The 12,391-nt window shown below is 44.5% G+C and overlaps 1 protein-coding gene across 1 annotated transcript in view; it reads right to left on the reverse strand.

The window, feature by feature from the left end:
• Positions 1-2,168: 2,168 nt before the first annotated feature.
• The window catches only part of APCDD1 (adenomatosis polyposis coli down-regulated 1), a 33,831-nt gene continuing 23,608 nt past the window's right edge, over positions 2,169-12,391 (reverse strand). Inside the window, exons 4-5 of the mRNA XM_004683974.2 lie at positions 7,248-7,569; positions 2,169-5,942 (exon numbers count right to left, since the gene is read on the reverse strand). Of these exons, the coding sequence (XP_004684031.2) occupies positions 5,491-5,942; positions 7,248-7,569 (774 nt within the window). The 3' untranslated portion in view covers positions 2,169-5,490. The remainder of the gene's footprint in view (positions 5,943-7,247; positions 7,570-12,391) is intronic.

The raw sequence follows: 12,391 nt of genomic DNA on the forward strand, positions 1-12,391 counted from the left end.
CAAGCACTAGAACATCCAGTCAGTGAAAGGACTTTACTGTTTGTAAAAGGAAGAACCTCCTCAGAAAGACTGCCACCAAAGTTGATCATGTCCTCAAAGCATTAAGTCATTATCTTTACATTTAATTCATACTTATATTTATCTGTTCATTCTATTAAGATCCAATATGCTACAGAGAGAGAAAAACTCAAAAGACTAATCATCATGAGGGGGAAATGATTATTTATTAAAACACTACCAAAAAATGAGGAAAAACAACAAGAACTGTATACAGCTGCAAGGCTAGGTACAGCAGACTGAGTCATCCCTCAGTCTGAAGGTGACAGACAATATGGCTACTACAACCCAGACAGGGCAACTGCTTGACAGGAGCTGTGGTTTCTTGCAGCCAATCTATGGTGACCCCACAACCGAAGGCAGGAAGGTAAGTACTCCTGCTGATCTCCTCCTGCCTTTGGACCAAGAGTGCTTACAATACCCCAATTAGCTGACACCACAGACAAGTCAAAAGGCTAGGGAGTCCACTGGGGAAGCAAGGAGTCTGGCAGGCAAGCCTGGAGAGACCAATGGAAGATAGGCTATCCAACTTACCATGGAGTACATCTTTGGATTTTCCTCTTTGCCAGCTCTGCTGAATGTGGCTTCACCTTCTGAGCACTTTATTCTCCAGATGCAGACAAAACTATATTGAAATGACCAGATTATGATCTGACTTCATGGATGCCAGAGCTAAACATTTGACTTGGGTACAAAACATTGGGAGAAACTGTGGTGATCCAAGTAACTGACTGGGCAGTGGGTGAATTTAGTAACCACAGGCAAAGTGGCTTTATCTGGAAGATGTGATAAGCCAGGGTCAGAGCCATATTGTCTGATGGTCTAGAGTGTGGAGGCACTGGTACACACACTTCCATCCAGAGGATCACTCACCAGCATATGCAAAGTCATCTATAGTTTCACTGAGCACGTGGCATCTTTTTGCAGCTTGACCTAAGGTGCTCAAATTACTGTCAAATAAACTTGGGATATCAAGGTGCTCAGTCAGATGACACCTTTATTCACTGCTGTAGAGACCTAGAACCAGGGAAGATCTGGGGGCGGGGGGAACCCTTGGATTAACTGAGCAATTGAGGCTAGCTCAAGCCTGAGAATATTTGGAAGCTGAAATTGTAATCTGTTGTAAAGATGGTACTTGTCCCCCCATCCCATGATTCACAAAGACTTCTGGAAGAAAGAAGTTCTCCTGGTTTTCCTAAATCTGGGTTGGGAGTGTAGGATTTGGAGGGGGGGAGGGGGGCGTTCTACTATATAACTGAAAAGCAAAGATCTGTATCTTGTTAGTGTCTGTTTTATCTTTTCTGAAGTTGGGAACTAGATGTAAGCTTTCTAAGTCTCACTATTTGTTCTGAAGGGTGGATGACAAGGACCTTCAAGGACTGAGCACATTGCAAATCATAACTGGACTGTTCAGTAAGAATTTTAAACTGTAAAGTAGGGAAAATTAAAGAAGATAATGCACATTAAGAACCAGGTAGGTTGTTACTTATTTGGTGTGGTATAGTTGAAGTCAGTCTGACATTCTAGGGATTAAAAGGCCAATAAAAGCTCTTTGGTTACCTAATCCTTAACCAGAAGCAACTTCTCTTCTATCGTCTACAAAGTGATGATAGAAAACTCTTGGTTTTCACTAGAGTTGGCAAAAACTTCCAAAGAATTTAGTGCTCCATTAACTACCCTTATTTTAGTAAACATTTTACAACTAGTCGGTTTACTTGAGTAATGTGATCTGGAACATGTACTGGGAAAGGAGACTTAATCTGTGCATTGAGAAAGTACATGCATAATTGAGAAACAAAAAGATCTTCAAGTTGATATGGTACTAAAAATGTACTGAAAATAGGTAAAAGTTTAAACTGGAGAGCATACCCTGGTTGCTTCTCTTTCTACATAAATGTCAGAGAACACTATAAAGAATAGTTTTGCTTTTTAGCTGACCATGGACTTGAGGCACATAGCAGGGAAGGGGAAGGCGTCACAACAAAGGAGGGAAGAGCACAAGGGACTGTGGTGATGGTTCACCAGTGCTGTGGTGGAGGAGAACTTCAGGAACTACACTTGAGGGGAATAATCAAATGTTGTAGAAAAATGCGCAATGATGTAAGAAAATAAATGCACTTTTAAAAATAGTTTTGCTTTTTAATAGACTGTAAGTTCTGGTATACTGCTCTCCATTAGGAAAAAAAAAATCATCTGAAAAGTTTTAACATGTGCAAAGGACTTTTAAGGCAAACCAGCCCTATTTGACGAGGTTCCTTTATTTCCAGTTGTATTAAGGCAGCTGTAGTGGAGGAACAAACACTATGTTCTCATTACAATTCACAGGATTCATTCATTCATTCCATAGAACTCTGGTCTACCTTAGTTAACCCTGCCAAGCTGTTTGCTTCTAATATAATACACAATTTTAATGCTGTACTGACTTACAAGCTATGAGGGAGCATCAATCTTGAGATTGTTTACTTTGTACTAGAAACACTTACAGGGATTTGAAGAATCAGTGTTTTAGGCATATAAATCTCCTACTGGTGAGAAAAGTATGCATATGTTTTTCCCCCAGATCTAGAAATCTGTGGAAGACATCTATCTCAGCTACCTTTATTTTTGATGCAAATGTATACTTAGGAAGATTTCTCAAAAAGGGCCAGAAGAGTCTGTGTAGGGCGGAGGACTCCTCATTGGAGCGGAAGCCCTCTTTCTCTAGCCCATCCAACTCTTTTCTCAATAACCCATTTTTGGCTGTCCAGCAGTTCCCTTGAAGACTGTGTCTTGAGATGCCTGATTACATGCTACCTACCAGCCTTACCTTCCACTGCCTAGGTCTTGTAAGGCTCAGATGTACCATTTAAAATAAAACACCACAGTATCTGTGAGGATTACGTCCTTGAAAATTACTATTGTTTTCAAGAATAAGTTCAAAGAGTTGGCAGAATAAAGACTATTTTATTATCATTTAAGCTTTCCCTTTAACCAGAAACGGTGAGTCTTACATTCAAGTCATATCATAAACTGTGGAGTATGGTTGAGCCACCTTTTGGGGCCACAGCCCCTACTGCAGTGGACTAGAGGATGGACATCACTGGGAGTCCTGAGGGGAGGGGTGCCCCTCTGTAGCCTCTGGCAAAATTACTTTTATCTGTACTGGGTAGACCGTCATCCCAAGGAGCTCCTTCGAGAGTCCAGGGATTAGTGGGTTTAGGGGAGCCTGCAGGCAACTGAGGATTCTAGGAGCCACCAACTTGGTGCTCACTATTTTCATCTAGTACTTACCAGAACTTATGGTTCACTTACAAGTACCTGGGAGCCTATTACGGGCTAATCTAATTGTAAAATATGCTAATCAGTCATACCTTCCTCAGACAGTGTCATGGTCTTAAGTTAAATTTCTGATTCTCATACCTGAATAAATATTAAAAATAGATCAACAGATCCACAGGTTTCTTCAGGATAATGGTTGACTTATGCAAAACGAGGACTTTCAGGGATGTTTCAGGCAGTTTACTTTTAGAAATACTTACTCATGTTAACATGACCATACCAAGATAAGATATGAAATATGAGAGGGAAAAAGTAATAAGCAAGTGTCATAAATCTAACATGTAGAAATTTGTGAACTGATTATATTGGTCAATCTCGCTATTACAGTGTGTCCAAAAATGACATGAATTTCTTATCTTCCTTAAATACATATACATTTAACAAAACATTGTGTACAAGTCAACAACTACATATTTGACTATATATGTGTATGTCATTTATTAAGTATCATCTGCTAAGTCTAAGTGAAGGTTTTGAATCAAGTGGCTATAAATTTATCATTTTTACAGTAAATCACTGAGGTATCCCTTAGCAGTGAACATAGCTTTCACATAATTTTATTAGATCCTTTAAAGACAAGTTAGTATTAATTAAATAGGTCCACAGGTAAAATGTATTTTGTGGGAGTATTTTTGACATCTTTTGTTTATTTAACTCAGAGACATTAAGTTAGTATTTTCATTTGAATAAACCCCCTCAATATGCACCACAACTTAAAATATAATCTAAAGATAAAGCACTTTGGTACTCCATGCCATCCTTATTATAACTTAACACCACACTGAATGCTACAGCATTTTATAAAGTTAATTCTTAAATACAAGTATAACTCGTGACCTTGATCCTAGTTTCCATGTTTGCCTTTCAGCACACCCAGGCTCTCGGTCACCACTCCTTCCCCCAGCGGTCTCCTCAGGCAACAGCACTTAGCGCTCAGACAGCACAACCTGTGGTAATGTAAAGCAAGGGTGTAAGCACCCCACTGCCTGTGACGGAGGCGCTCTGTACAGGGGACCCTGAGACGCACTGCGTGACAGAGTCAAGGCAACAGCAGGACAGATACCAAGTCAAACTGGCATGTCCACCGACCAGAGGCTTCCACGTAAAGCCTGAGTGTCCCCCTAGTCCAGGGTCTACACAGCACCCAGCTTGGCTGGCTTCCCTGACTGCACTGTCTGCACAGCCAAGTCGTCAAGCACCCAGGTAGGCGTGGTAGAGATGCCAGAATGAAGCTCTCTCTGCCCAGGCCTAGTCAGAGGCACCTGGGCCACAACGAGGGTGGCATACAGAGGACACTTTAAAGTGAAGGGGCACTGACCACTTGCCAGCACTTAACTCACTGTCCACAGCCTGGGCACTGCTGCGTGGGAGCCTGGCTGCTTCTGGCATCTGCTCGAACGCTCTTGTCTACCATCTCCCAGAACCAGCACTAACCAATGTCTTTTCTCCCAACAAGTTAGAACAACAATAGTTTAAATTACTTTGAAATTTTAATTATAGATACATTTCTACTCAACATTAGAAAGTTTGGAGTCTCTCCTTTTTTCTGCATGAAGGCGGTCACGGTGGCTACTCTAAGCTTCGTATCTTCTCCTATATACATATCTACATGCATGTCTCTTCTTTATTAACAAAAGGTGTCTTGATTGTGATCCCAAACCAATTCTGTACTAGGTTCCAGGTGGCAAATCTCAGAGTCAACCAGCTTCAGAGGAGGGTAGGAAGCAACCGCAGTATAGTGGCAGGAAGAGCTGCAGCTTGATAACTGTTTCTTCTAAGTTCAACTCAGAAAGACAGTAACTCAGAGGAAGTGAAGAAAAGGACCTAGTTTTCACCCCTGCTCCCTCCACACTAGCCTCAAACCCTCTGGTCTTAAAGTGCACGGACTCCTGTAAGGCCCCAGGCCAGGGCTCCCACTGGTGGAGCTCAGAGCAGAGAGCACTTCATGAATGCTCCCACAACTCAGGCCAGGAGAGAGGGGGGAGGCAGGACAAACAGGACCTTTCTGGACATTCAAGTGCATCCTAAGAATAAGTATCTTTTCTTTTGTTAAAAGCACAAAACTGTCAAACTGTAGGACTCCTGACTTGGAAAAATAAAATTTTTAAAAAACTTCTATCTGAAGATGTTCCAGTGCAGCAGAGTCAAAAGGCCGGCAAGCGCGGCAAGTTGCAGAGGGGGAACACACCCCGCCGAGGCCCCGCTCCCATACTGGGAGCCCCTGTGGTCTTCGGCGAAGTCCTCGGCTCTGGGCACAGAGGATGCACACTGGACCAAGGGCATCTGGTAGGATGTAGCTCTCTTCTCGGGCCTGTCCGGACTGGACCCGTCACTGGGCCTTTGGCCATTGAAGAGCAGGTAGCGGCCGCGGGCATCCTGCTCCATTTTGAAGATCTCATACTCTGTGTGAGGTAGTTTGATTCCCAGCGCCACACAGCCATTGGTGTGTGTCACGTCCTGCTGGACACCCACCTGCCAGGAGCCCTCGGCCCCACACTCATTCCCATTGAAGACGTTGAGCAATGAGGCTGTGGCAGCATCCATGGGGGTCACCTTCATGTGGTTCACTGTGAAGGAGAGAGGGTGGCTGTGTGACTCAGAGGAAGTTTGCAGGCAGCGCAGAAAGCCCAGAGAGAACACAGGCAGCACCTATCTCCACACACTTTCTCCCCGAAACCACCCAATGGCTTCGGCCTTCTCATAGCACGTTCAGGGAGAAAGAGCTCCGCATGCTCACTGGAACAGGGGTCAGACCAGGTGTACTGTGGGTGTGAGCAAAAGAAAGTCTACAAAAGAGAGTCTTACACACTGAGCTGTCATGTCTGTTACACACAAACACAAGTGTCTCTCCCAGGAGTTGTCCCTGGTAACACTTTGGGACTGACAAAATATTTGCCAAAAATAGGAACTGTTTTTATGAAAAGGCTTTAAGGTTTCTTTTTTTTTTTTTAATTGTTAAAGTATCAGACTAGTTAACATTCTTGCAAATTAACATTGGTCTGTGAGTAGGGCATCTAAAACAAATTAAAGTGCAAGCAAAATAAAAATAAAAATAAGTAAATACCAACACTGGTAAAGTGTAGCTATTGAAATCCCTCCCCAGGAATTGCATTCTATGTCCATTTGGGGTGGAGTCAGATAGACTCCCTGGGTCACTTCCCTAGAGTGAATCTTCCTTCCTAAGAGAAGGGTGAGATGCACTGGGACTTACCTCAGTTGCAGATATAGTTTTTATTATGTAGACTGAACCACAGAATGCTATCCTAGGAGGGGTCCCAGCCAGGGTCTAGGATTCCCCACTTCATTTGGCCGTGGCAGGACAACCACAAGACCTCCATGGCTGACCATAGCCCAGGGAACCTCATCCTTCACCTACCTCAAGTGGGTCATTGTTATGTAGCCTGAACGTCCATCTTTGAGCACAAGGCAACTTTCCAAGAACATGACAAACTCAGGACTAGAAATGACAACTCTGAGGTGCAGCTGAACCTGCTGTTTTTCCCACTGAGAAAAGCACAGTCTAGACAGCAAATATGATGGCACCTCAGGGACCACTCAGGATCCGCCATGATTAAAACATGCAGACTTGAGATTCTGTTCCCAGGAACACTCTCCTTGGTCTTACCCATGGGTGAACAGCAGAATGGGTTCTTAGAGTCTGGCTTTGGCTGAGTCATCCACCCCCTGGCCACATCCCCAGTGAAGAGCTCAGAGGATAGCTCAAGGCAGAGTTCTCCCTAATCTCTCCCCTAGAACTCAGGCAGAAAGGCAGTCTGAGGCTCCACCTCATCAAAAAGCCGCACACTCCTGCTCCCTGCCCCACCCATTGATTGGACCCCACCTACTGGCTGTGATCCAGGCCTCAGTCCTACCTTTGAACACAAACTCCGTTCCTCCCATGACTCTGGATGAGTGCACACCCCGGCTATAGCGGCCTTTAGCGTAGATGGTGAAGGTGGGGTGCTTGCAGATGGGATCAGAATAGTGGTAGTAGTGCCCCTCCCAGGTGTTGTTGTTGTCGTGGAAGATGAAGTGGCGTGTGAGGAAGAGAACCTCGGGCCGCACCTCGCAGCGCTGGCTCACCCACTCGCCGTGCAGTCCAACGGTCAGGTCAGCCTTGGGGGGCAGCAGGGGTGGGCGGTGCTCGTCTGACCGGTGGATGATGCGGCAGGCTATACAGGCGTGGTCATGGTTCTGAAATCAAGAAACAAGAAACAAACTGAGAGACATGTCTTGAAGGGAGAGACATGTCCATGTGCTTCCCTGCAGGGGCTCACCCAAAGGGACTGGGCAAGCACTAACCTCACACGGCACGGACATTCAGGTTACTGCTGAGGCACCTGGGCATGCAGACGAGGGGCAAGCAGTGTGTGTGTGCTTGTGTGAGTGCTCACATGAGCTCGGTTCACTTTAGGGCCTGCCTAATGTCCTGCAGCGATATGGAGTCTCTGTAGAATGCTGTTACACTTTCACTCCCAGGTAGCTACCAAAGGACACAAAAACACTAATTTAAAAGGAAACCTGAACTCTGTTGACAACGGCACTATTTTCAATTGCCAAGATACAACTGAAATTGCCTAAGTGCCCAAAACAAAAGTGGTATATGCACACATGGTGGATTATTACTCAACAATCAAAAAGATAACTTGTGCCATTTGCAACAGCATGGATGGTGCTGGATGGGAATACACCATAGAAATGAGCCAGAAAAGAAAGAGAAATTCAGATCGTTTCACTTATATGTAGAATCCAGAGAAATGAAGCAAAGGATCAGATAAAGACAAACTGTAAGACAGATCCTAGAAAGCTGACCACAGATCTGAGGCCTCCAGGAGAGGAGGCGAAAAAACAGGGTTGGGGGGTGGGGTGGCCAGAGAGCACAGTGGACTACAGTGAAGGATGATCGATGGGAAAAGTATGGTGACCAGCCCTCAGGGGAGAAGCCTATATTGTGAAAAGAAAAACTAGGATGTAAAATAACGATACATTATTAATAAAAATAGCAATCAATGGAGAGAAAAATATCCTATTACATTTTCAGACCACAAGTGCTGGACACTAGATTTCAAAATGGAAGGTCACCTCAAGCTTTAAAAAGTTCTAGAGATAGACCTCACACTCATTAGGATGGGTACTAAAAAAAAAAAAAAAAATCCCTAAACCCAAAAACTCGGAAATAGCGTTGGAGAGGATGTGGGGATATTGGAGCCTCTGTGTACTGCTGGTGGGAATGTGAAACCATGCAGCTGCCATGGAAAAGTAGTTACCACATGACCCAGCAACTCCACTTCTGGTTCATGCCCAAAAGAATTGAAATCAGGGTCTCAGATATTCAAACAGCCATGTACACCAGCCCTATTTACAATTAGCCAAAAGCAGAACCACCCAGTGTCGACTGACAGATGAATGGGTAAACAAAATGTGGCATATTCACAGAATGGAGTATTATTCAGTTTCCAAAAAGAAATCCTGACATCTTCCAGCATGGAGGAACCTTGAAGTCATCACACTAAGGGAAATAAGCCAGTGACAGGGAAATCCCGTGGGATTCTACTTACAGGAGGCACCCTAAGTGGTCAACTTCACAGAGAAGAAAGAGGAATGACAGTTGCCAGAGGTAAGGGGTGGGGAGTCAGTGCTGAAAGGGTGCGAGGTTTTGGTTTGTGAAGATGAAAAGTCCTTCACACAGAGGCTGCTGAAGGTTACACAAAATGGGCACAATTAATGTCACTGAAGCCGTAGACCTAGAAATGGCTGAGATGGCAAATGTTCTGTGTATCTTCTCACAGTTTTCCATGAAGAAAACTATGAGATACACATGCAAAAGGATGGCCTCCAAACTGCTGTGGATGAAGGGGTGGCTAGAAAGGTCAGGGTTCTTCCCAAGGTGGGGTGCAGGGGGGCCTTAAAGAAGGCGAGAGCCCGAGGTCACCAAGAAGCCAGCGTGCACACCTGCCACCCATCTGTGTCTGCTGACCTTGAGAGTTAGAAGGTTTCACAAGCTTTTAATTTGCTTTTGGCTTTATAGCTTTGAGCCATTTAATGAGTGCAAGAAAGAAGTGGCTCTGTTTCAGGAGGCCTCCTTCACTCAGTCATTTCTACTACAGTAACAGATCTTGGAGCCAGGGCTATGCAGGTTTGAACTGGGCTAGCCAGGTAGCTATGCAGGCATGGGCACAGGCAGGAAACAGACACTGAGCCGGGTCTTCACAGGAGACGTGCCCATGAGCTTCCCCCAAAGTGGCTTACGGTAAATGCTGTTTGGAAAAATCAATGCCTGGAAGACAGGAGAGAGGTCCTTGACCTCACTGTCACTGTCCAGCTGTCTGGCCTGTTATAGGGCCAGTGAGCCAGGGGCTGCCTCCCCCAAACAGGGGACCATCCATCTACTCTTGTCTCTCCCACGTGGGGCGCTGTGGGGCATACTGTGCTCACACACACACACTGGGTCCCAGTGCATTTGGTGGCCTGTGGTTTCCTACAAAGGACGCTGGGGGCACATGGAGAAAGTGGCCTGTACCATGCGCTCAGCACTGGAAGGAAACAGGTAACCTGCACAGAGGACAGTGGCATGCTGGCTGGTACCATGTAGAAAGACGCTCAGAACGGCAGAAGACCCGGGGGAAGAGCACAGACCTGCTAGGGCCACATGCAGGTCCGCATCAGAAGCTCAGTGCCAGGTGTCCACATTACCCATGAGGACCCCACAGTGGCAGCTTGCTAACTGCGGGTCCTGCTGACCCACCAAATAACCCAAGGAGGCTGCCAACCCAGCTTCCCCACCCCCTCCAGCGTCCACGCCTGGTTTTGCTAGCTGTAATTTGGGAATTTAGAAACATCAGTTGTGATCATTTCATTCCTGGCCCATCTAGAAGGTGTGAGTCTTAATCCTTGAAAAGATGTTTTTGTTTCCTCAATACCAATAAATCACTTTAGGAATTTCCCAGAAAGCTTTCAGGTAGGGATGGGAGGACAGGAGGGGAGCACAGTGGGTCATAATTTTTGATCCCAGAAGAGCTGCTTCTGGGATTACAGCAGATCAGCTGTTCTTTGGTCAGTTAAGAAATAGGCTTGGTGAGGAAAGGTGGGCACAGAAGCCAAGTCCAGGCTGTTCCAGAAGGTACCACACCCAGTGCATAGCATCTGGTGTTGGATGGGTGCTTTTCAGAACAACAGGGCGTGGTCCTAAGTCTCAAGATGAAAACCCAGTACTGACAGGGTTTCAGTAGCATGGCAGGCCTGGGCTAAAGTGTCGTTAGGCAGCAGAGAAAAGCAGGCTAGGCAGTCCTCACTGGGGTCTGGGAGAATTCAGAGAGGGCAGGAGTAACCTGGTGCTCAGGTACTGGTCTTGCCAAATTCCTACACTGCTGATGTCATTTAACCATGGTAAAATATATCTAAGATAAAACTGATGATCTTAACCATTTTCTATGTACGGTTCAGAGGCATTCAAGACACTCACATGATATGACCAGCAGCACCACCCTCTCCAGAATGCCTTCCCCACCTGAAGGTCTTCACCCATTAAACACTAACTCCCCGTCCTCCACCCCACCTGCGAGCAGCCACCATCCACTTTCTGTCTCTATGAACCTGACTGTTCTAGGCCCCTCATACAGTGCTTGTTCTTGTTTTATGACATTGTTTAGCATTGCTTAACATGCCAAAATGTCCTTCCTTTTAAAGGCTGCTATAAATACACCTTACACAACATTGTTTATCCATTGATGAATGTTGATGGACATTTGGTTTGCTCCTACTTTTTTTTTGGCTATTGTAAATAATATGTTAAATTAGCATGGGTGGAGGGGTATCTTTGCAAGACCCTGATTTCAATTCAGTTGAGTGGATACCCAGAAATGGAATGGCTGATAAACCACAGGGCAATTCTATTTTTGACTTTTTGAAGCACTATCACCTTATTTTCCGTAGTGACTACACAACTTATATTCCACCAGCAGAACACAAGGTTTCTAAATTCTATACATCCTTACCCACAACTATTATTTTCTTTTTTGATAGCAGCCATTCTACTGGATGTGACATGGTCTCCCACAGTGGTTCTGACTGGCCATTCCTTAGTGATTAGTGATGCTGACATCTTTTCATGAGTTTGTGAGCTATTTATATATCTGCTTTGGAGAAATAGTAGGTCAAGTCTTTTATGTCAGGTTTTGTTGATTAGCTGATTACTTTTTAAAAGTTTTAAGCTTCTTAAAACTTTTAATACTGTTAGCTGGTATTAAGAAACCAAGGATGCCATTGCAAGGATGCAGCTTCTGACCTTTCCGTGGCTACTGTGAGCAAGGGAACCATTTTAGCTATGGTTAATAAGAAGGACACTTTTCTGTTTTATAGAAAGATTATTTTCAAATGCAATTTGTACTCTTAACTCCTACCATCCTTGACTTGCATTAGCACTAAAACACCTACAGGAACAACTATGGGAAAGTAGAAATTAAGCTCTGTACATTGTATTGGATCTAAGGTTTCCCTTTCCAAAATGTTTCCCTTAAGTAGTAATCTTTCAGTGTGTGGAGTTTCTCAACATGAACAGTGATTTGCACTATGAAATATTTGCTTCATGAAGTTTCTCTTTTTTTTTTTGGCCCAAGCTCCAGTACCTGGTTCTCATCTGAGCAGCTGTCCTCTCCCAGGCCTTCCAACTGGATTTCTCCATCACTTGCTTTCTCTAAAGCTTAGAAAGAGCTATCCTAAGGCCAGGGTTATTGTACACAGAGGGACAAAATTGTGTCCTTGTTGCTGTTCTTTGCACCAACTATAAAAAGATTTAGTTCAAAGGGAAGAGGAGATCAAAGAGCCTATAGAGTTAATCTCTTAAAAGAAAAAAAAAAGGAAGTCAATCCAAAAAAGAAAAAAAAACACCTAAAACTTTGTAAGTCAGTAATGTTGTAGACACAGTAAAGTTTTCCCCACTCTGCTTTCTGTGCTCTGGTCACAAAGAATAACCACAGCTTGCGAATAACGGACATGTGATCCTAAGTTCACGTGCATC

The sequence above is a fragment of the Condylura cristata genome, unplaced genomic scaffold (assembly GCF_000260355.1).
Source record: "Condylura cristata isolate star-nosed mole 26May11 unplaced genomic scaffold, ConCri1.0 scaffold00016, whole genome shotgun sequence".
Classification (NCBI taxonomy): domain Eukaryota; kingdom Metazoa; phylum Chordata; class Mammalia; order Eulipotyphla; family Talpidae; genus Condylura; species Condylura cristata.